This window comes from Vigna radiata, chromosome 7, assembly GCF_000741045.1.
Source record: "Vigna radiata var. radiata cultivar VC1973A chromosome 7, Vradiata_ver6, whole genome shotgun sequence".
Classification (NCBI taxonomy): domain Eukaryota; kingdom Viridiplantae; phylum Streptophyta; class Magnoliopsida; order Fabales; family Fabaceae; genus Vigna; species Vigna radiata.
Window position 1 is genome coordinate 34,633,407 of NC_028357.1, and position 24,958 is coordinate 34,658,364.

At 30.0% G+C, this 24,958-nt stretch overlaps 2 protein-coding genes across 2 annotated transcripts; both read right to left on the minus strand.

Annotated features, from left to right (window-relative positions):
* Positions 1 to 4,643: 4,643 nt before the first annotated feature.
* On the minus strand, positions 4,644 to 5,867 carry LOC106766361. Its single transcript, XM_014651094.1, has 2 exons — positions 5,466 to 5,867; positions 4,644 to 5,348 (listed from the first exon to the last, which is right to left on the minus strand). The coding sequence occupies exons 1-2, from the start codon at positions 5,865 to 5,867 to the stop codon at positions 4,644 to 4,646; spliced, it is 1,107 nt and encodes a 368-aa protein (XP_014506580.1).
* Positions 5,868 to 16,022: 10,155 nt separating this feature from the next.
* Positions 16,023 to 17,976, minus strand: LOC106769317 (probable pectate lyase 5). Its single transcript, XM_014654886.2, has 4 exons — positions 17,826 to 17,976; positions 16,957 to 17,703; positions 16,650 to 16,788; positions 16,023 to 16,569 (listed from the first exon to the last, which is right to left on the minus strand). Exons 1-4 carry the CDS (start codon positions 17,942 to 17,944, stop codon positions 16,348 to 16,350), a joined length of 1,227 nt encoding a protein of 408 aa, XP_014510372.1. The 5' UTR covers positions 17,945 to 17,976; the 3' UTR covers positions 16,023 to 16,347.
* Between the last annotated feature and the right edge of the window lie 6,982 nt (positions 17,977 to 24,958).

Below are 24,958 nucleotides of genomic sequence, written 5' to 3' on the forward strand. Positions count from 1 at the left end.
TTATTAAAAAGCAAACAAACATGAATAATATTTTATCTTTATAAAAATATTTATTTCTAGAAACAACTCAGAAAAATTATATATAGTTTGTAATATATATTTTTTGTTCATATTATAATGACTCCAATCCTAATAACTAAATTAATATCCCATCCATATAAATCACGTGTAAATGTTTTAAAACATGTCATATAGAAAGCGGGGACCAAACTAACATTAAAAAAAAATGTTGAAGACCAATCTAACCAGATTTTTTGTAAATGTTTTAAAATATATTAAAAAAAATACAAAATAGAGAACAAATTAAATTCACTCATAAAAACCCAAATTGTTAAAGACCACACATGTCCTTACAAAAAAAAACAAAGAGAAATAGTATCCATCCCAAAAAAAAAATGTAATTTTTAATTTCAAACCTTAATACATTTATTATTTTACCTTAAAACATGAGAGTTTCTAAAAAATTTAAGTTTGTAAAGTTTAACACAATTCAACCTAAGTTTATTAATTTCTAAGATATAACATCACTTTTGTAAAGAAAAAAAAGAGAAACTTTAATTACTAAAATAAAATCACACTCTAAGTTAATAAAAAAGTTGAATAACATAACCTTGATTTCAAAGCATAGCATCTCGTATTGTAAACATAATGATTACCAAACATATTTCATTAAAATATTCAAATGTCTCCTGCATCTCCTATCAACACTTAAATTTGAACTCACCAAGTTGTTAGATGTTAGTGTCTTTTGCAAAGTAATATTTTAGAAAAAGTTAACAAATATTACGAATGCAGAGGTGAATAGGATTTGAAATAATTTTGTAGAAACCTATGAACAACATTCTTATTATATGTTCAAATTGTTCTGATTACATCTAATAAACTTATGAAACAGCTGGCAAGTGGAGAGAGAGTAGTAATTAAAAAGGAATTAAAAAATTATGAAAAAGTGCAACGGTTTGCCATTTAATGCTCACAAGGATGGATACACATCAAAAGTGTATTATATTTCATCTGATGTGGAATGGATAAACCAGCTCATCAGGAACGGGAAAGACGTGGAATGGATAAACCACCAACTTCCTTCCAAACGACCCTTCCAACACCCAAAAGCTCATCCAATACTTTCATTTATTTCTACCAACTTTTAGGTTTTAATTTCGGACAATGGTACAATGACACGCTTACGTGGCAAAAACATTTAAATGACACACTATTTTTCACTTTTTTCTTCTAAAATTACTCTTTTATCTTCAATAAATGTTAAAAAAGAGCGGAACCCACCGTGTCAAATGAATGTTTTTTCAAAAGTGTGTGTCAAAATATCTTTATTCTTTAATTTCAGTATAATATTATGTATTGAAGAGAATAAAAAAGAAAAATAAAAAAAAAATGAAATTAGTTAAAAATTTGACTAAATAGAAAAGTGAAAAAATGTTTTTTTTTTCCCTGTAAATGAGTAGGCCGAGAAACACATTGTTATCACCTTTTCTTTTTTTCTCCATTCTAAATCATTTGTTTCCACTTCTTCAAGTCCAAACCGAGGGTGAATATCTATTCTAACACTCAAGTCAGATTTTACTCAATGAACTTAATTTACAATTAAGTATTCAAACTAAATTAAACTAACTTTATCTCTATAACTTACCCTCATATTTATAGGTATTTAGTGGATCTTAAATTGATGTTGGTCCAATAAGAGATATTTTGTGGACCTTAAATTGACGTTGACCTAATAACACTAATGTTTGTGCTGGTCCAATTACAGTTCAATGCTCACATGCCCATTTCGCTTAACTATTAACTTAAAAAATACACCGAACAACCATCAATATATACTGTTCAGTTAATATATCATATTGGATGGTGATGGTAAAACAGTTTAACGAATATAGAATGTAGGAAGACTAAGCCAATGTGACTGAATATACCTCTTATTAAAATTTAAATATGAAAGTACAGGTGATGAGAATATAAAGGAAACTAAAGTACATGACAATTGTAATAACAGACAAACAGTTGTCTAAAACAAATTTTGTTTTACAAAGTCAACACTCCCCTCTTAAAACAAACTGCTAACTTGTCTAACTCCAAGATGAGTTCTGAGTTTCTCAAAACGTGCTTGGCGTAGAGCTTTGGTGAATATGTCAGCTGTTTGATTTTCGATTGAACAGTATTCAAGTTTCAGCATACCTCTGTTAACTTGCTCTCTCAAATAGTGAAACTGTGTTTCTATATGTTTTCTCCTACCATGTGAGATAGGATTTCTTGCTAAACTGATGGCTGATTTGTTATCTATGTACAATTGAATTGGTCTGCAGCATTCGATCATTAATTCTTCCAGCAAAGTATCAAGCCATGCACTCTGACATGCGGTTTTAGAGGATGCTATATACTCGGCCTCACAAAATGACAATGCTACAACGCTTTGCTTCTTGGAACACCAGCTCACCGTTGCTCCCATGTACTTGAATATGTATCCAAACGTGCTTTTCCTGTCTGTTTGGTCTCCACTCCAGTCCGAATCAGACCAGGCTTCTAACATTCCTGTTACTTTCTCAAACTTATTAGGATAGAAAAGGCCATAGTTTGTAGTTCCCTTTAGATACCGTAATATGTGTTTAGCAGCGTAGAGATGAGATTGCCTGAGGTCACCCATAAATCTACTAATTACTCCTACACCATAACTAATATCAGGCCGACTGTTACAAACATACCTGAGAGATCCAATTATCTGCTTGAACAGGGTAGCATCTACCTTCTTATCATCAGTTTGGAGACTCAATTTAGCATTGGCCATTAAAGGTGTGCTTACACTATTACAGTTTTCCATACCGAATCGTTTTAAAATATCATCAACATACTTACTCTGATGCACAAATATTCCACCTGGTGTTCGCAAGAATTCTAATCCAAGAAAATAACCGAGACTGCCAAGGTCAGTCATCTCAAAATCTCCTTTCATCTTTGCCTCGAATTCATCAATAGCTTTTACATTGCTGCCTGTTATCAGTAGATCATCTACATACAAGCAAATCAGTAGAATACCATTTTCTTCAGTCCGTTTTACATACACTCCAAACTCGACCATACACTTTCGGAAACCATTTTTTATCAGCCAAGAATTAATGTGAGCATTCCAAGCTCGTGGTGCTTGTCTAAATCCATAAAGGGCTTTGTTCAATCTAAGCACCTTCCATTCTTCACCCTTCTTCTCGAAACCAGGGGGTTGTTTCACATATACTTCTTCTTCTAGTGGACCATTCAAGAAAGCCGACTTAACATCCATTTGACAGATCTCCCATCCTTTGATGTTTGCAACAGCCACCACAAGTCTTACGGTTTCTAACCTTGCTACAGGCGCAAACACATCTGTAAAGTCCACTCCCGGCTTTTGCAGAAAGCCTTTTGCAACCAATCTCGCCTTCAGTTTGGAAATGCTTCCATCTGGTTTTAGCTTTGTTTTGAATATCCATTTGACCTCAATTGCTTGTTTGTGCTTAGGCAAAACTGTCATTGTCCATGTTCCATTCTTCTCTATTGCTTTCAATTCTTCAATCATTGCTTTCTTCCATTCCTTTGTTTTGATTGCTTGATCCCAAGACAACAATTCAGCATTAACAAAAAATGCATAATGAGCAAACTCACCTGCTTCTGTAACCTCATTATCAGCGTAGACCTCATGATTCTCTAGCCTTGTGGAGGGAAATCTGGTTCGTTGTGATTTTCTGATGTTGTTGACCTCTTCATCTGTAGTCATCTGATCACCAACTTCAAATCTCCTATCTTCTAACCAACTGGGTACTACTCTGCTAGGTCCTGCATCTGATTTCATTTCCTGCCAATCATATGTAGCTGATTCATCAACAATAACATCTCTACTGATTATTATCTCCTTCTTCCTCAGGTTGTACATCCTATATGCGCCTGTGCTGTGAAAACTAACCAGTATTAAAGGTTCACTTTTGTCTTCAAGTTTTCTTCTCTTCTCGTCTAGAATGTGTTTATGGCAAATGGAACCAAATATCTTCAGATGTTTCACTGATGGCTTGACTCCAGTCCACGCTTCTTCTGGAGTAGAGTTTATCAAAGCTTTGGTTGGGCACCTATTTAGCAAGTAAGCTGCTGTAACAACAGCTTCTCCCCATAGGTTGTGCGGAAGACCTTTTCCTTTCAACAGACATCTTGTCATCTCTACAAGTGTTCTGTTCCTCCTTTCGGCTAATCCATTGTGCTGCGGGGTGTAAGGTGCTACAACTTCACGAACAATACCCTTTTCTTCACAGAATCTGTTCATCTCGCCTGAATTAAACTCTCCTCCGCCATCAGTTCGAAGTAGCTTAACTTGTAGGGTAGATTGTCAATACTTCTATCGAGTTGTTGCGCATATTCATGGTGTAACCTTTTTCAAGAAGTTGTCCAAGACTTAGTAAATTGCTCTTCATTGTGGGAACAAACAGCATTTCATCCATGTAAGCAGTCTCACAATTCTTGCATGTCAGCAAAACTCTACCAACTCCTTCTGCCATCACCATGTTGTCATCTGCAAACCTTATCTTGCTCTTCTTCCTTAGATCAAGCTCGACCAGCCAATCTCTTCTTCCCGTCATGTGATTGGAACATCCAGTGTCAAGATACCAACACTAGTCATTCTCTTCATGATCACGATTATTATTTGTCAACAAGACACGTTTGGTTTTTAAGTTTTCTGCTCCATGTTGCCCTTCACCTGCATGTGCCACGGGTTTAATAAAATTGTTGTGTGCATCTGACCGACAACACCTGTCCTCATTGTTGCGTGCATCTGACCGACAACACCTGTCCTCAATCTTTGACGTGTCTGTTTGTCGTATTGCATCCAGAAATAATGCGTGATCAACATTCTTGTAACTCTTGTCCTTCAACATTAAATCTTTATTCCCTTCTTCTATATTTTCTTCCGCAACACCCATTAGTACTACCAATTCCGATTCAAAATCATGAATGTCCTGTGCCAGATTAGTGGCATCATCATTTTTGTTCTTCTTGGCTGACTCGTTGTGCCAGCACTCAGAGGAGTAGTGTCCATACTTCTTGCATGTATAACACTGTATATTTCGTTTGTCGGTGCCTTTTCTGCCTCTACCTCTCGGGCATCTACCTCCTCTGCTACCTCCATCCTCTCCATTTTCTTCACCGCTTTGTTCAGAGTATGTCACATTTCTTCCTCCATTTCGGCCACCACCACCACGCGATCTTCCTCTACCTCTGCCTCGGTTCTTGCAGCCTGATTTTGCTCTTGCTTGGAAAGCTTGATTCGTTGCTTGTGTCGCTGCTGCTTTCTCAACGTTCTTTCTTTCAAGCAGTCTCTGTTCATGCGCAACGAGAGAGTTCTATAATTCCTCAATTTTCAATGTTTCCAAATCTCTACACTCTTCAATGGTGATCACAATATGATCATACTGTGGTGTCAAACTACGCAAAACCTTTTGGATTAATTTTCTATCTTTTACAATTTTTCCACAGGCCCTCATGTCATTGACAAGAGTCTGGATTCTTCCCATGTATTCTGTCACAGTTTCCTCTACACCCATCCCCAGAAGCTCATATTGACGTTGCAATGCTTGTAGTCTCACTTTTTTAACTTTTCCAGTATTCCCATATCCTTCTTGGAGAATATCCCACGCTTCCTTGGCAATAGACGCTTTAGAGATCTTTTGAAAGATAGTTGGAGAAACGCATTGATGAAGGAGCATTCTGGCTTTGCAATCCAGACGACGTTCTTCTTTGTGAAGTTTCTTCGTTGGTGCTATATCATCTTCTTTGCTTTCTTTAATTCCCTGTCTCACGACTTCATCAACTTCTTGATATCTAAGAATTGCCTCCATTTTAACTCACCAGTCATCAAAGTCTTTTCCATCAAAGACTGGGAGGTTGTTGTGCATCATACTTGCCATCGCACCACTCTTTTGATCGTCACCAAGGTTCTGCAATTTTCCTGAATCGAAACGAATGCTCTGGATACCACTATTGGATGGTGATGGTAAAACAGTTTAACGAATATAGAATGTAGGAAGACTAAGCCAATGTGACTGAATATACCTCTTATTAAAATTTAAATATGAAAGTACAGGTGATGAGAATATAAAAGAAACTAAAATACATGACAACTGTTATAACAGACAATGTCTAAAACAGATTTTGTTTTACAAAGTCAACACCATTCAGTTAATATATCATATTTATCGTCGACACTGACTTATTATTTGACTTACTGGTCGGATTAAACATTATATCATGCAGTATCTATTTTATCTCTGATAATATATATTGTCGTGGTGGGAGTTGTAAATCTGATATATGATTTTGGGATATTCTTGTTTAAGTAAAGTTGGATGATAATTTTTGTAAAGTCTGAAAAGGAGTACATGCAGAAAATTGAGCAACCAACGGTGAAGTTGGATGATATTATTCTAAATTTGGAAAATATAGGAAGATAATGTTTGTGAGATGATCTGGACACATAGAGAAGGTGTTAAGAGGGGAGAACAATCTCCGACGTCGCGGGGAGTTTAGAGTTTGGACCACCCTGAAAATGAGTGAAGTAATTCTTAATGCAATTTATAATTTTTGTCGGAGCCGACGCTGCTAGATTTGTGAACATTATCACTCCCACGATAGTCGTGTGCCCGTGCTTGTGTTTCACGCTTTTCTTATTTGATATTAATTTAATAAGTTTAAAATTAATCAAATATCTAATATAAATCATAAATTATAAAGTTCACATTCAAGATAAATAAGACAAACATTCATATTTATCAATGATTGAATTTTTCTATAAATAGTCACACGCCAAAATTATAGTGAGAAGATGAGAAATTAACCTTCGTAGAGAAAAATATTTTGAAGAAAAAACGTTTCTCAATCAACTCCACACGAAAATGACAAAAAGAAAATAATTTTTAACCACTAATGAAAATTTTAACTCACAAATTAATCGCCGTCATGGAGAGAGAACTTCGTGCATGGAGAAAATAAAATAAAAAATAAAAAAAATGAACGATATAAGTTTTTTTAAAACACGTTTACATTTAACTTATATTTTTTATGTCTGATATTTATAGAAAATATAAATTTACATATGTTGTATATATCTCAGAAGCAAATTTATATTCGATATTTACAGGTCAAATTTAATTACAAGAATCTCACCATATATTTTCTATATTTGTTACATACATATCAAACATAATTTCAGTGATATGGTAAGCTGTTTGTGTATTGGTATTAGCGCAACTAATTCATTTTACGACCTCTCTGTGAACGGTTAATATGTTATATGCTATACGTTTTGCACATGAATTCATTTCTAGTGAAATTATTTTCTTCACAGGTAAATTATATGCTAATATATTGGTATTAGCGCAACTAATTATTTTCTTTTTTTGGTAAATTCTTATACTAATAATTATTCGTCAAGGTTTTATAAGATTTTATTTTTTTCAAAAGAATATCAACATTTCAATTTATACTAATAATTCTTTTAGTTGGTAGATTATTTCTTATTTGTAGAATAGGTTGACATATAGAAAAGTAGAGTTTCTCTATATACTTTTTTTCTCATTAAACACTTTTGATTATGTTTTTTATTTTTTACAAATGAATTTTTAATCATAAATATATTTATGATTATAGAATCACTTAACGCCATTATATATTGTCTAATGTTAATGTTATTTTATCTGGTCTATAAATTAAACACTGTACCATCTAAATGTATATGATATAATTACGTCTACTATATAGCATGTAGACTATATATAGTCTTATGTTGAGACTTCAAACACATTTATTTATTTTTATATTATTTGTAGAAATAAATATTCTAACCATCTTTAATATACAGTTCATGATTGTCATCCTACTTCCAAATAAGCCAATCTAAACTTATTCGTCTAACTTTAAATTTTAAGGAAAAGAAAATTAATATAAATTTTAAGAAATATTTTACCGTTACACGTTCACGAATTTTTTAAGTAAATTCAACACTTATTTCAAATCACGTTTATTTTTATGTTTCTGATTACATATGATATTGGTCATTTTTTTAGAATATACTTACATTCATCTTCAATTATAAAGTTATCTTCAATACACTAATGGAAAATTTTGCATAGTAAAACAAAAATAAATAATAATTTTAAACTTATTAAGATTTAAATGTTAAATACTAAAGAACGATGCATTGTTCGGAAAAATATCTTTGATAATTGTTTGTATAAAACAAACGCCTCAATCATTGGTATTAATAGATATGACTTCGTCTAGTCATCACTCCTATCTTCCCACATCTCTATTCCAGTACATCAAGAAGCTTAACATAGATTTTTTTTTATAATATTTGACACGTGTCATTTTATTATTAACTTTAAAACACGTTAATATAACCATAAATAAATAATGAATCATAAAATAAGACACTTGTATTATATAAAAAATATAAAAATATGCTAATTAAAATGTGATTAAAAAAATTTGTATCAAAATATTTTTTATATTGCATAATTTGAATTCGAAAATTAAAAAATAAATCACAATTATATAATCTGAACATAAAATAATTTTTAAATAAAACAATTCAAAAATAAATAAAAATATTAAATTATATGATTTAGTGTAATCAGATTTTTTGAATTTTAAAATTCAGATTTTTTTTAATTTTAAATTTTACAATTCAAAAAAGTTTAAAATATTAACTTTTTATATTTGTGGAGACGCAAGATGAAAATATAGTGTAGGAAGAATTTGCTCAACCCAGTAGTACTCACATTTTAGGAGAACTTTTTTTTTTCTTTATTTAAGGATTATTTTTTTATCAACTGTTCATGAATATTATTCTTTATACATGTACGGAAATTTTCAATTAAACCTCTTCCACAGATATAATAAAATGTTGAACTAAAATCCCGTGATGAAGTACATGAAATCAATCCTTCAAGTAACACAATATGACAATGTCAGTTGTGGACGATCGTTGGGCTAGGCCCAGCCCAAATTTTATTTTGAACATTGGCACTGCCTGAGGCCCACTAGAAACTGAATTGTGGAAGCTAATGGCAATGTATCTCTTCGAAGACAGTAATTACCACAGTTGAAACTTGAGCTTTAGACAGTCTTTCTGAACATACTGATTCATTTTTCTTGAATATAAAGTATAATAGTACAAGTATATATTATTAATATTATGATTATATGTTTTCTAGGTTGACAAATATATAATTTAAATTATTATTTATAATAAATAATTAACTTCAAAATATATTAAACATATGAATGAACATTTTTATATATAAATCATATTCATTATTGTTAAATATAATGAAAACTATATTTAGGATTAATTTCCTTAAATACATGTAAGATTTCTATTTATAATAGAAGAAATATGTACTAAATCCAAAATACAAATAAGAAATAATAACAAACTAACTAAAGATAAAAGATAAATATAAAATAAAGATAATATATTTAATAATTATAAAATAACTTATATTTTTAGTTTAAATTATTAATACTTAAAAAAAAACAGTTGAAATTCAAGTTAGTACTAAAGATATTAAAAATAATAGATTTAAAGATACAAAATATTAAAAAAATTCTTCAAAGCGTTATCATAAAAAAGATAACTAAACTACTTTCTTAAAAATGAAAGTTAAGGGCCTTCTCTTATTCACACACTAGAACACTTAGCTTTTAAAGATAAATGAGTCTCAAAATACTTTATACACAATTGGGCTGATCCTGTATATTATCACCCTTTATCCGAAAAATAGCTACGGGGCTAGGTAGACAAATAGTTCCTATTTTCTTCACGCACCCCATAAATTGTGATATTGCCATATTTACCCTTACTTAAAATAGGGTTACTCCCTTACCATCTCAACTTCTTCCTACACCTCCTTAATTTTTTTTATTCCAAAATTAAAATATTTTAACTTTTATTATTTATCTTTTTTACCTTTTTTAAAATCCTAATTCATTCATTTGCCGTCTTCACCCACCCCCTTCCCTTTTCTCACACAAACCCCAGCTCCTCATTTTCTCTCTTCCTCTCTTCTTCACACAGAGCATGCACCCCCTCCATGTCTCTTCTCCTTTCATCTTCCGTTCCACATTTTTGTTGTTAAAGCTTTGTTATTTTGGTGTTTGGTTCGAGCTCCTTCTCGGTTGGTTCGTGATGTAGATAGCGTTGTAGAGTTTGGTGCTTGATTTCGTTTGGTCTTCCATCTAGGTTAGTAGTTCATGTTGTGTATAAATTCAAGGGATGTATGTGTTGTGTAAAAGGAAGAAAAAGAGAACAACGAATCTTTGAACGAATATGGAAAATCGGTTCAAGCTTTCGCGTTTTAACTCTTTTAATTTTTTTGTTTTGTTTTTAGTTTTTTAATTTATTTTTTTTTTTGTAGATTTTATTATTTGAACAGTGTAAATTTCTATATTATTATTTTTGTATTATTATTGATGTATAAATTTAAAATCGGTAGATATTTTGTAATTTGATATTTTTTGTATTATTATTTATGTATAATTTTTTTTTAAAAAAATAAAACAAAATGTTGAAAGACTTTAATGGATGTGGAAAATCCGTTAAGCCTTTAGATGTCGATATCTAGAGTTGCCAAAGCGGGTAATCTGGCTCAATCCTGCTCAACCCATCATGGGTCATTTAGTGAGCCAACCTGACTCATTTATCAGCGAGCTAGAAAAAGGTTGTTACTCTCTACACTTTCCCAAGTGGACTTGTACCTCCCCATTAATTTAATTTATTTCAAAAATATTCTACACCTCATTATTTTCTTTATTCCAAAAATACCCTACACCTCCCCACTATCCTTAACAATCTTTCTCTTTCTCTCTCTACATTAATGGAGCATTCACGTGGTTCAGATTTGAATCCATCTTTCTCTTTCTCTTTCTCTTTCTACATTAATGGAGCATTCACGTGGTTCAGATTTGAATTTGTAACATACTACAAAATATAAAATTCAGAAGAAACTACTTCTACCATTTCCATTTTATAAAATTAAAAGTTATATGCAAATACAAAATAATAAACATAATAATATTAATAGTAAATAATGATATATTATTATTATTATATACTAACTTTATAATGACGAAAGAACTAAATAAATTATAAATCTTTAACAAATAACTATTTTTTATATTTTAAGTATTTAATAATATTTTTATATTATTTATCTAATAAATTAAATATTTTATTCAAGTTATTAAAGTCAAACATGTCGGTGAGTTAAATCATAATATAATGTTAAAAATTATAGATATTATATGTAAAAAAAAAAGATACATGTATGTAAACATTTTTCTATAAATTTTAAACAAAATTTTACCATTTATTAAGTAATTTGAAAAGAAAAAAATATATTCAACAACGAAAATAACATTGAATCAAACTTATTTAAGAACTTCAAATTTAAGTCATGTAAATGCTCTATTAATGAGCCATGTAAATGCTTCATTAATCTAGAGAGAGAAAGAGAAAGATTGCTAAAGATAGTGGGGAGGTGTAGGATATTTTTGGAATAAAAGAAAATAGTGGGGAGGTATAGAATATTTTTGAAATAAATTAAATTAATAGGGAGGTACAGGTCCCACTTGGGGAGGTGTAGGGAGCAACACCCTAGAAAAATCTGAACCTGGCTCGACCCACCACGGGTTGGTGGGTAAACGGGTTGGCTCACTAGCCCATATAATTAGAGTTTTTTAAATAAAAAAAATTACAAACTTTCTATATTCAAATTTAAACAAATATCACTCCCAAAAACTGATGTTAAACTTAAGATAATTCAAAATAATAATAAAAAGTACAATATAATCCAAATATCATCAAAAAATAAACACAAAAAAATGCTCCTTGAAGAATTTCAGTGCAGAAGTGAGAGCGACAGCACCGTAAATGAGGGTAAGTTCTGAGAGTGATTTGTGAGAGTAGAGGTTACTTTTTTGGTATACAGTGAGTGAAGAGAGTATTTTATTTTTTAGGGTTTCATAAATAAAATAATAAATTAAAAAAAATAAAATTAGGTAGGTGGATTGGCGGGTCAACCCGGCCCACCACAGGTTCAATCCGTATGAGCCGAGTTTAAACGAGCCGAGTTGAAATCTAACCCGCATAAAAAAAAATCAATTTTTTCAATCCCAACCTGGCCCGAACCCATGTTGAGCCAGGTTGGCTCGCGAATTATGATTTATTTTGACGGATTTATCGATATCGTCGACTAATTTTAATATTTGTTCAACAGATATTAATATCCGTTTAAGGTAACCACCAAAAATTAAATATTTTACATGGATGAAAGAGAAATGAAAAGGTATAGGTAGAAGTCTCTGGTTGTGTAGGGAGTAACTCTCTTATTTCGAACGTGAAGCCACTGAAGATGTTCCTCGAGAGATAATGTTGATGAAGTTTCAGAAGGCGAAAGAAAATAACTTTCGGATCCAGAGTCTCTTAAATTCTTAGTAATGGACTAGGCCCACTTATTTGTTATAAACGGCTCACTCAACCCATTTTTCTGCACCTATACTTTTACTAATTTTGGCAAATGTTTAAAGCTTCATAGATATTGATATTTAAGTAACTTAAAAGTTATATATATATATATATATATATATATATATATATATATATATATATATATATATATATATATATATATATATGAGATTTTTTTATTTAATACATTTTAGTGAAGTGTATCAAATTTTAAGTTAAAAAAAAAATTATTAAAAAAAACCAACTTTAAATCTAAAGATATTTTAATAATTTTAAAATTTAATTTCAAATGAAAAAATAAATTATAGTTATTTTTTATTTTCTATTTTCTGCAATAAAATTCCTCCATTTAATTGGTTAAATCTTTTATTTGCTCTCAAATTAAAATTGACTTAGTAAAAAAAACACAAGAAAAAAAACTATATAAAATTTAAGAACCACACAACCATTCAATGATCTAACTTTACATATTGTAACATGTTTCATAACTTGATTACAACCTATAGTTGAAAACAGTTGCATCAAACAATCAAAATGTAACTTATTAGCTTAATAATTCCATAAAAGAAGAACATTCGACACCTAAGCACATCTTCAAAACAAAATCATCAATATCTAACATAAATAATATAACTTATCGGCTATCCAGTAACTTCCCTGAGTTGTAGGATATAAAAGGTTAGATAGACTAAGTCACAGTGAAACCATGAAGCTTGGACTACTATGTTTTTAAATAGAAAAAAATTACACTCTAATATTAACTACAATATATTTGCTATAATTTTTGACTTATTAGTAAAACTTGATTAATCACAAATTCAATTTACAATTAACTTTAAGAAAAAATAAGAACTGTTGCCTTTAAACAACCACCAACGGGCATATAAAAACTTTTTGTGCATTCTAAACATGATTTATTTAAGTTTTAAAATATCAATTGCTTATAAATGGTGTGAAAATAAGGCGTTGCCTCATACACATAAGCAACATGTTTTTTTTTTTTTTAAATGCAGTAGTGTCTTTTAGATATACTAAAATCTTTATATTAGTTCAAAATATAAAGCGAGCGTTTAGAGTTATTGATATTTCTTGATTTTAACTTTTAGTTAATATTAAGAATATTTCAAATTAATAATTGATTAATCGATCAGAAAATTAAAAATTGGATAACATTTTTATTTGTATCAAATTCAAATTATGTTAGAGTTTACTAAGTTAGTTTATTTTAAACTCGATTAATTAAAATAATACTTTATTTTATTTCGTAAAATAATTTACAAAGGAAACTGGAAGAAATATTACATAACTATTTTGTCAATTAGCACAATATTTTTGTTTACAAAATTATATTTATAAGAATTTTTAATTTTTAATTTTTAATCGTTTCAGAGAATATTTATTCATATATATATATATATATATATATATATATATATATATAATTTGACATTTAAATTAAAAAAATAAAAACATATTTAATCTAATAAATTTAAAGATTATCACATGATAAAAAAAATATTGATTAATTTAACATTTTTATAGTGAGGTGAGCTTTATTAATATATTGAAAGTAGTGTTTTGTTTTATATATATATATATATATATATAAAAGGAAAATATATTTTAATACCATTTTTTGACACCATTCTGACACTGTACACGTGTCAAAATGTGGTTGAACGATTTCAAATTAAAAAAACAAATTTTGATTTTTCTTTTCCAAATATATCTCTGCCTCAACTTTTTTTTAATTTGAAATGTCCAATCACATTTTGACACGTGTGCAGTGTCAAAATGGTGTCTCAAAAATGATTTTCCAAAAAAAAAAAGTTTGAATTGAAAGGTGAATTTAAATGTCGACCCAGAATGAGATGCATGAAATACGTGGATGAAAAGAAGTTCCACTGAAGAGGTTAACTGATAATCTCCATGTGCATCTTTATCTTTTTCTTCCACGCCTCAATCTTCAATCCACAATGCCTCCTTTTTCCCCCAAACTCATGGAACACTCTGTCGTAACTCTCGAGGATTCTGTCCCACACTTTTCTTCATAAATATTAATATTCTATGTCATGTATTAAACCTTCACCCTGTTCTTCCTTCAAACACACATTTATCTTAGTCAATATATTACTATAACTATTTTTATATGTTTTCAATCTACCTTTTCGGTTCAGAAATCGCCGTAGAAGCATTCACATTTCTGTTACATTTTATTTCTTTCTCAAGATATTTTGAAAAAAAAAAAACTTTAGGAAGTGATTGTAAGAAAAAAAAAGCTATTTGCTTATTCCGGATAAACGATATTGAAATTTATTTTAAAAAAATAAGTTTTTGAAATGAATTCAAAAGGATATAAACAATATTGTATCAGAGGGATCAGACTATCGAAGAGGTCAAAAAGTTGTCTTAAAAGAACTGATAGATAGGCAGGACGGTCGATGGATCGCTTGGAGAAGACCGACGGTTCTTAACAGACAATTTACAATAATTTTCGGTTTAGTACAAGATTAAGATAAGATGCAATTAGAATCATTGAGCTGAGATTAAGATTTCGCTAATAATAGACCGATAGTAAAAATTATAAATATAAATCAAAGATACAAGGTGGGTGATTCACATTTACTGTACATTTATTACTGTCCTATATTCATTTCATGAAACTATAATGTCAAAAATCCTTTGGCAGGTCTCACACCAGACAGTCATTGAAGAAGAAAACATTAAAAAGTGAAACTGGACAACCTAAAAGATAAATTGTTAAAGTATCGATAGTAATTCGACCTCAGAATCGAAACAAACACAGTATTTTTTTTTTTAAAAGCTAGAATAGATATTCTTATACCCAAAACGTGCCTAAGCATAAAAATATAATGTTCTGGATGGAAAGTGTTAGCAATACACGCATTCTATTTTTAATAGAAATTTATTAGAAGTAACAAAATGAGGGGAAAAAATTGCATCAGTAGTTTAAAAAAGTGTTGTTGTTGATTTTCATTTCCAAATAAATCGCTAGAATGATGCGATTTGGAAATGACTGACGTAAATTCAAAGACGTGATTTTGCCATATTTCATTTTAGAATATTTTCCATTTTCTAATAACTTTCAATTAATCGATTTATATCTATAATAAGTTAATTTGTTTTAATTATAAATTGAAGTGAACTTAATAATTGAAAAGCCCATTAAATATCATTATTGAAGCTAACGAATACCTATACAGTTTGTAGTTGCAGCTCTTTTTTGGTAGATTAGTTAACAGTTATTTGGGTGGATGAACTTGTTGGATTTCTCTGCACTCTGCACTCTGCACTCTGCACTGATACACCAACCATTTTACCTTGATTGGTGGGATTAGAATATTTTATCTTAAATGCACTTTCTTTTTCGATAGTCTTAGTCAACACTGTGCACTTATGTGTCTGCGCGTGTGTCGGTTAATTATACAGAGAGAGAGAGAGAGAATTCAAAATTGAACATAATCACAAATATTATATATATCAATATCAACTCTTCTGCACTTGCTTTCTCACATACCAGATTCACCAATTTGGTTCTGTGAAGTTTACAGGCAGAGGTTGTAATCATACGAAAGTAGACCATATCAGAAACCCCAAAAGACAAATGGTGAAAAACAATGTAAGAAAAACTAAACAAGGAAAGAAAAGAATAGAATGGAAGAACAAAACATAGGAAAATATACAGCCTAGCTAAACAAATGACCGTAGGTAATTAATAGGGTCATTCTCTTTTCATTTTTTTAATAATTTTCTCGGGGTCATGGTCATAATCAGCAGCGGGAACCCTTCCTGCAGATGAGTGCACCCGCATTGGTCGTAATGGAGCCCACCAGCGAAGATGGCCTCGCGCTCAGGCTAGACGCTCTTGCATAGCTAGAGGAGGCTCCTGCTCCCGATGCTGTGAAAAACGCACCGTTTACCATTAGGTCTCCCTCAGACCTCCAATTCCACCCTTTCCATTCGCTCTCTGGTGCATCCTCATGCTTTGTCACCTACACAATTTCACAAATCAATATAAATATATTTACTCTTAAAAATCAATATATATATATATATATATCAGGAATAATACCTCTTTGCTGAATCTGTCATCGGGTGCAACGAACCTATTTCCTTGACTGTTGATAGTTGGGTCGGCACTTCCTCCAATGGCATACATTTCCCAGTGGGTATAGTCATTGTTCACCACATGAAAATATCCATGTCTACACCTGCACGCATCACCAACATTTTTTCTCTTTCAAATTTCGCCACCAGGACCCCACATAATTGCAAAAGTAACCCTTTTGCTTTGACTGTTTTCCCTCCCTCTTTTTCTCAAATTTCACCGGCAAAGCAATTTTGGAAAATGGAAACAAGATTTTACTTTATTACTTTACCTTGGCATCCTCTGAACCAGCCCTTCCCCAAAGTGGTTGAAAGCAATTGTGACCTGCATGTTCTTGTCTTGAGTGTAGGCGTCGCTGTGGCCCAAAAGCATCACTTTATCATGGTGAGTCATGTAATTGTTGGAGATGGTAATGGCGGTAGACCCATGAATGGCATCGATCAACCCATCATTGCAGTTAGACAAAGAGCAGTGGTCAACCCATATGTGGCTTCCTCCAAATATGGACACGCCATCACCATCGGATACGGTCCTCCACCCGTAATGCCGTGGGGAGTCCCGCACCATAGCATTCCCCCCTTGCTTACAGTCATGAATGTTTATGCCATGGATTATAACATTCGTCACATACTGAATCGTAATGCATGGCCCACCCGCAATGTGCACGCTGGCTCCTCTTCCGTCGATCGTCTTGAACGAGTTCATTATAAGCTCCTCCTTCAGCTTAATCACCATGTCCCTCGCGAATATGATCCAAAGAGGCTCCTCCTGAATCACCGCGTAACGGAGCGTCCCCGGCTTAGGCGTCACCGCGTCATCGTCGCTTGAATCCGTCACCACGTAGATTTTCCCGTTCTTTCCTCCAATCGCGTTTTTCCCAAACCCAATTGCACAATCCGCCAGCCTCTGCCTGTTCTTCTCCCAGTTCGGGTCACACCTCCAACAGTCGTCTATTGGGTTACCTGTCCCACATGACAGGTAACCCAAATTCCTCCTGGCCACAGAGGCATTGATTTTCCTGCATCAAACAGACAAATATATAAAATTTATGAGGCATTTAATAAGAAGTGTGTGACAAAATATGTTGGTAACATTTGTGTGAGCACATTGCTTTAAGAAGTGTGGTGAATGTAGGTTTACCTGTTAACTTCCTGGGCAACGAATTCAGGGTTTTGAACAGGTGAAGAAGAAATGAGGGAGACGGAGAGGGTGAGGAGAGAAAAGAGGAGGAAGAGGAGAGAGGGGGAAGTGGTTGCCATGTGTTGATTTGGTGAAGTGTGAGGAGAAAGTACGTAGTTGGAGGGGGTATATAAAGGAATGAAAGCTGGGCTAAACTGAACATGTAGGACCCAGGTGCTTCGTGATTTCTGGTTTTACGGGATACCAGTTGGGCAGTTTTGTCCGTTAAGCAAGCCCCAAATGATGGGGGAACCTCCCGAGTAACATTACGAGTAAAACAAAATATGAGGAATGTGCTATCAAATGATGTTTTCTTTTACCACTTCCTCTGTTGTTGCTTTTTAACACTCATAATAATTAATATTACAGCATAACAACCAAATAGATGTTTTTGAAAAAGTTCCGGGCTCCATGTTGACACATTAGCTTGCATAAGCTCTGAGGATAATGAAATTAAGTAGGCATGGGCAGTTTGATTAATTGAGTTATTCAAGGGGCGTGGTGAAAGTAAAAGCCTCCTCAAAAGGAGGGATCATGTGATGCAATGAGGTGTTGGCAACTTTGAGTTAACTGTGTTCATATTGGGTGTCAAAATAAACTCTTTACCCCATTTTTGGCACCAAATTCTCTATATTTTGACTTTGTTTCGCATAAGCGAGTTAGATCGTGAAAAATTGAAACATTACTGGGTGGAAGACATTGACTTGGTTGCTCCTATGGGTCCATCTATTACTTTTCCTACAGAGGCATCTTGGAAAATCTTGAGCTTGCATTGTTAATTCTTTTAATCTGAAATTAATACGATTAGCTGTCTATTTTTATTCTTAAAAGATTTTTCTAATTTATTTTTATCTGCTTTGTTCTTCTTTTGTATGGTAATAGTAATGTATAACATAAGTGGTTGGTTCATATGCAAGAAATTATTGAATTAATAGAGAGTTGAAGAGGAAATGTAAGCAGAATGATGAAAATATACACCGACAGTGAGAGAGGTTTTGATGAAGGCGTGGATAAGAACGATTGGTTTTTTGTTGGGTATTGAACTTTTGGTCTAATGATGTTGCCCATAGGTGCTTGGTGTTAAGCATATAGGTATATAGATGAGTTAGCATAGAAAGAAAAAGAATACCATTTAAGGTGTTGGAGTTGTGAAATTGTAAGAACCCATATTCATAATAGGACAGAGACTCCTGAAACGACATGAGAAATTTTTTACTTGAGCTGCCTTATAATTGCCTTCTCAATCATATCCTTGGATTATATGGGGTCCCCAAACTCTCCCTTTGCTTGCGTGACAAGGGAAAACAATTGCGTTTTATTGTGTTAGTAAAATCCAAAAACACAACTTAAACTCACTTTTATTTCCATTTTTTTTTATTCTTCCTTCATTACATATACACAATTGTTTGTAATCAGAAATAAGTTTAATGTTTGAATATGTTGAAGTCATTTTAGTATAAATGTTTAATTTATACATATACTTTCTCTTATAGAAACTCACATTATGATAATGTATTTTACTCATAAATAAGATGAGATTGTACACTAGATCAGTCGTAAGATCGTACATTAGATCAGTCGTAAGATTATATTTTCGTGATGAACAATATATGATTGATCGAACGGTTAAGTTATTACAAGATTAATATTAATATTAATTAGTTAAAAACAAAACAAGATTATAAGCAATTAGATCGTAATTAATCCAAAAACTATAAATATACATTTTAATAAAAAGATAAGTGATTATATTTATAACACATTAATTATTATAAATATTGAACAAACACTGACTTTGACATTGAAATATTTTATACAATTAACTTCTTAATTTATTTCAAAAAAATAAAGGATGAATAATGATAAAAATAAACATTTAAATATATAAAACTTAAAAGACTCGTAACCTCGATCTTATAATCCAAAATATATAGTAAAACACTCAAATATTAAGATTGTTTTATTTTGCTTCAATTTTAGAAAATAATCCTTTTTTAATTTTCAAAATTATATAAAATATGTACTCTAATACTTGCTTTTATACCTAAATAAATCAAATATTGAGATATAATAAAGTTAACTAGAAAACGACATATTGTTTTAATCATAATGTAAATGTATTGCTTTTTCTTTTTTGAAAAAAATGTTTTTTCCCCCTTTTGTAAGAAGTTACAATTTATTTTTTACTGACAAATGAGAGAAATTGAGATTAATTGTAAACATTTATTTGTGTGAAAATGGATTTAAATTAATCTAAAAATATATTCCAATCCAAATACAGTAATTGGTTTGTTTTGAAAGGAAATAAATATTATTAATAGAACCTTTCTATTTTTTTTTTAAAAAAAATTTTTTTTTTTTTTTTTTTTTTTAAATGAGTGTATACACATTGGGTTAATTCATCTTCTTAGCTAAACTACAAGTTTGTATTTTTATCATCATTGCAACAAGATATGATAAGTGTTACCTTTTTAATAAGTTAAGATTACATACGTTTGTTATTAATGATTTCATAAAGCGTGCTAGAAAAAAATTGATATTAAAGCTTAATTTGTTAGGTTTTTCGTTAGAAATAACTTCGCTAACTATATTCTTACATTGATTTTTTTTTTATATATATAAATGCTCATTAATCACTGATAAACACAAATGAACTAAAATAAACATTTTTATCGACAATTTTATACTAGCATTGCTCAACTTTATTTTGAAAATAATACTTTTAAGTAATTATGATTTTAAATATTTAATTAATTTTGAATTTTTAGGCTCAATCATTTAACCTTTTTATATCATCCTTATGTAAGATTCATTTCTTATGTTTATCATAGATGATTTTAAAAACAATAAAGGTTGAGATTATAAATTATATTTAATATATAAATTAAAGTTTTAATTATTTAATAATATTTTATAAATTTGATCATTCTATCTCTAAATTTATTTTCTTTATCTTTTCTCTAAATCTCAAGTTTTCTCTTTTCGGTTATGTGTCTCCATGTGAGATATGAACGAAATAAATAATTTTTTGTTAGGTAGTATCTATAGTAAAATTAGGTCAGCTAGGAGTAATATAGGAATTCTCTAACTTTTTCTAGCTTTAAAAATATTCTTAGATAAGTAAATAAATCGAGGTAAGAAAAGCTTATTAATTAAGTATAATTGAATAATGTTTTTGAGTTGAATAATGTTTTTGAGTTGAATAATTTTTTAAAAATGTGTTGTATTAATTGCAGTAGAAATTGACTTTAATTTGAAATTGTATGGAGTCGAGGCCACTAAGTTGCTTGGGTTAAGAGTTTCGATTAATTACTTTTAATTAGATATTGTCTTTGATCAAATGTGTATCTATATTAGTTGTACTTTGATGTTTTAAAATTTATATATAGATCATGTGAAAGTTGGATCAGTGATAGTTTAGCTTATTTATGAAGAGATTGACGAACTTGTTCAAAAGCTACATATTTAAGCGCAAATTATAGTGTTTTTTTTTTTTGTGAAATTGTTGAGTTGATAAACTACATTTTGATTTCATGACTTAACTTTATTTTTAATTTCAGTTGTAGACTGAAATGAGGTTATGAAACATATTAGGACGTACGGGTAAAATTGAATTATTGAATGAATAATTAAATGTCTTAGATTCTATAAAATTTAAGATTTTTTTTAATAATTTGCTCAGCAACAATTAAAAAAATATAATTTGAAGAACAAATACAGTATTTATTTAAATCCATTTATCATGCTTAAAAATGTTCAGAAAAATTATCATGATCCAATTATAAGATATACGATATCAAGCACATTTTCTTTACAAATTTTGCATGTCTTTTCCAACGGTTTTTCTTTAAATATTAGTAAATTAAGAGTGGATAGTCTATTATTGTTTATCATTTTCTTTTTATGATGAGAGATGAATTAAAAGTTGTAATCATAAAAAAATAGGTAGTTTTTTAATTAATGATGTTAATATGGCGTTTTTCAATGTTAATAATGATGAAACAATTTATATGGTGCGATAATATATTTTTTTCAAGGAGATTTAAAAGAATGTGGTTGGCTGACAAAATCATTTTATGAATTAAAACACATATCTTGTTAATAGTATTACAAATTTCATCAAATAATTTTTTTATTTGGTTTAGAGATGAATATTGTTAATTATTGTGTATCACAAATTTTCTAAAAATAAGTATAAATGTTTTGTTCTTATGTTAATGATATATACTTGTCGCTAATGATATATGCATGTTACACAAAATTAAAATATTTTTGTCAAGAAATTACAAAATTGAAGACTTTGGTGATGTTTCCTTTATATTAGGAATTCAGATATATTAAGATCAATTTCATGGTATTTTAGGATTATCACAAAGGAGTTATATCAAAAAGGTACTTAAAGGGTTTGGTATGCAAGATTGTAAGTCAATGAATATACTTGCTAAGGAAGGCAAATTTAGTCTCAATCAATACCTAAAAGGAAACTTAGAAGAAATGTAAAAAATTTCGTGTGCATCAATTGTAAGAAGTCTAATGTATGCCCAAATGCGTACGTGTTCAAATAAAGCATACATAGTTGGGAAGATAGGAAAATATTTAAGCAATTCTAATGATGAATCTTTGAAAAACATCTAAAAAGGTTATGGGAAGTTAAAAAGAACAAATAAATATATGCTCATATTTATGGGTTAAACCAATTACAAATCGCTGGATATTTTGAGTTGGATTTTGGATGTAAGGATGGTTTGAGATTCACTTCGAATTAGATATATCTATTGGTTAGTGGTGCAATTTCATGGAGCATTCCAAGCAACTTTGATTGCTTCATTATCATGGCCGCAAAATCTATAGTATTGCTATGAGGCATTTAGTCATGGGATTTAGTTGAGGAACTTTATCATTTTACTATAAATTTGTAAAGGAATTATTCTCGTACATTGAGGAATTCCAAATCGATTAGGAGTTGAAGCCAATAGCAATTTATATACTCATTCCTCCTTCCATCCTTCGATGCACCTTTTAAGGATAAAAACGTGACAAAACTCTAAGTTCCAAAGTGGAGAATACCTCGAATGCGTGATGATTGACCTTAATGATGATAGTCAACGAACTTTGGACTGGAACACTAAACACCTATGTGACCCAAACGAGGTTTTAAAGATGAATCATTTGTTTCCTCAAGCCTTCCATAAATCTTCATTTAAGGGTGGTAATGTGAGTTGATATGATCTGTTTAGTCATACCTTGCACTTGACTGACAATATAGGAGCTGGGATGACCTGTCCTGCATTAATTATGTAGGCTAAATATACTCACCTATCCTACATTGTCATTGGTCCACATGTTTGTGAGTCAACCCACATACCCGATAATATGACAATTCAAATGAGAAGTTTGATATTTTCTTTTATCACACACAAATATTTTTAAACAATTTAATATCATAATAATTGAATCTCATTATATTTAAACTACTATCATTTATAAAATTATCATCATTTTCTAGATCTTTACTCAATAATATTTCTCAAAGTCTGATAATATGCATGAGACACAGATCTTGTTCTAAAATTTAATTAAATCTTTTAGAACTTTTGTTTAAGAATAGGAGAAAATTAAAAAATATTTTATAAAATCAATGAATTCGTCTATTCTATTGCCTATTTCTTTTATTTGTCTCTTCTTTTCACATGAAATAACCTACAAACATATCACTTATCTTCTATCTCTAAATATACGCTAGATGTTAATAAACTTTTTTTTGTGTCCATAAATCTTCTCTCTCTAAATATATGCTAAATGTTAATAAACTTTTTAGTGTTCATAAATTATTCTCTTATTTTATTTGTTATAATATTTTATTTAGGCTAGGTTGTGTGCAAATTTGTTTTTCATACAGTGACCATTAGCTGCTTATACTTACTTTTTCTCTTTTCTTTTAATAAAACGACATTCACTTTTTTTTTTCTATAAAAAAAAAATCATGTTCATTATATTTAAAAATGTAACATATTAACTATAATGTAATTGAAATTTATGAAATTTGAAATTTAAAGAAGTAGAAAGGTTAGTGTTGCATATAAGTAAATAAAAATCGAAGGATTTAATTCTATAAAAATTGCATGCACCTATCCTAAACCTAAACTTTTTATATGACATAAAATAGTTATTCCATGTAATGTTATTTTAATGAAATAACACTTATCTTATATTATATTATATTATATATATATATATATATATATATATATATATATATATAATCATATTTAAATAAAATAATAAGTCATTTAATCGTATATTTATAAGTGTTTATGTATTTATAAATAATAACGAACCTTATTTTATTAATTAAGCTATAATTATATTACCTCAGACACGCATATTTAACTTCTTATATATTTAATTTTAGAAAATCATAAAAATCAATATTTATAATTAATATTGATAAAAAATTGCTTTTCAGATAAGCATAATAAAGAAATTTATAATTAATATTTGATATTAATTCATTCTTGAAATTTGAAAGTTAATTTTTATTCCAAAAATTCTCACTACTTAATTTCAAAGTACTTTATTGTTTTGATTATACGCAAACACAAAACAGGTTTGTGGTAAAATGATGAAGTGCCTCTATAATAACATTTTTAGCATCTATAAATATTTTTAAAATATTGACAAAAATCGCATTAATGCATGTAGGTGCTCTAGATGTGGCTGGATTTGATTTCTTTAATTTAAAATTTATATACTTGGATTTGGATGTAATATTAAATTTAAAATACATCAAACCAGTATTCTTTTATTTACTTTGGCGGATTTATCTTTTTTATTATCCTAAACATACATCATTATTATTTTTTTTAAAATTTCAATGAAATATTCTAATTTCTTTCTTTTGGATCATATTAGAACTTCCTGTTATTTTATTTAAAGGAACCCTGTTATCTAGTTATATTCTGTTGCCTTTCAACTTCAAATGCATATTTGCCAAAAGTGTAAAGATTTCAAAACCTTAGAAACATCAAAGGAAAGAAAAAATCATTAACTAATAAAATCATAAAAGTACATGTTTTGAAGAATAATGATACTTT

Bases quoted from the DNA above. Each gene is read 5' to 3' on its own strand.
- LOC106769317 (XM_014654886.2), bottom strand. From the start codon at position 17,944: ATGGCAACCACTTCCCCCTCTCTCCTCTTCCTCCTCTTTTCTCTCCTC. The intron at 17,704-17,825 runs GTAAACCTACAT...TGTTTGATGCAG, and splicing joins GTTGCCCAGGAAGTTAACAG to GAAAATCAATGCCTCTGTGG. The intron at 16,570-16,649 runs GTATTATTCCTG...GAAATTGTGTAG, and splicing joins ATGACAGATTCAGCAAAGAG to GTGACAAAGCATGAGGATGC.
- LOC106766361 (XM_014651094.1), bottom strand. From the start codon at position 5,867: ATGGAGGCAATTCTTAGATATCAAGAAGTTGATGAAGTCGTGAGACAG. The intron at 5,349-5,465 runs GTTTTGCGTAGT...GCGCATGAACAG, and splicing joins ATAGAAAATTAATCCAAAAG to AGACTGCTTGAAAGAAAGAA.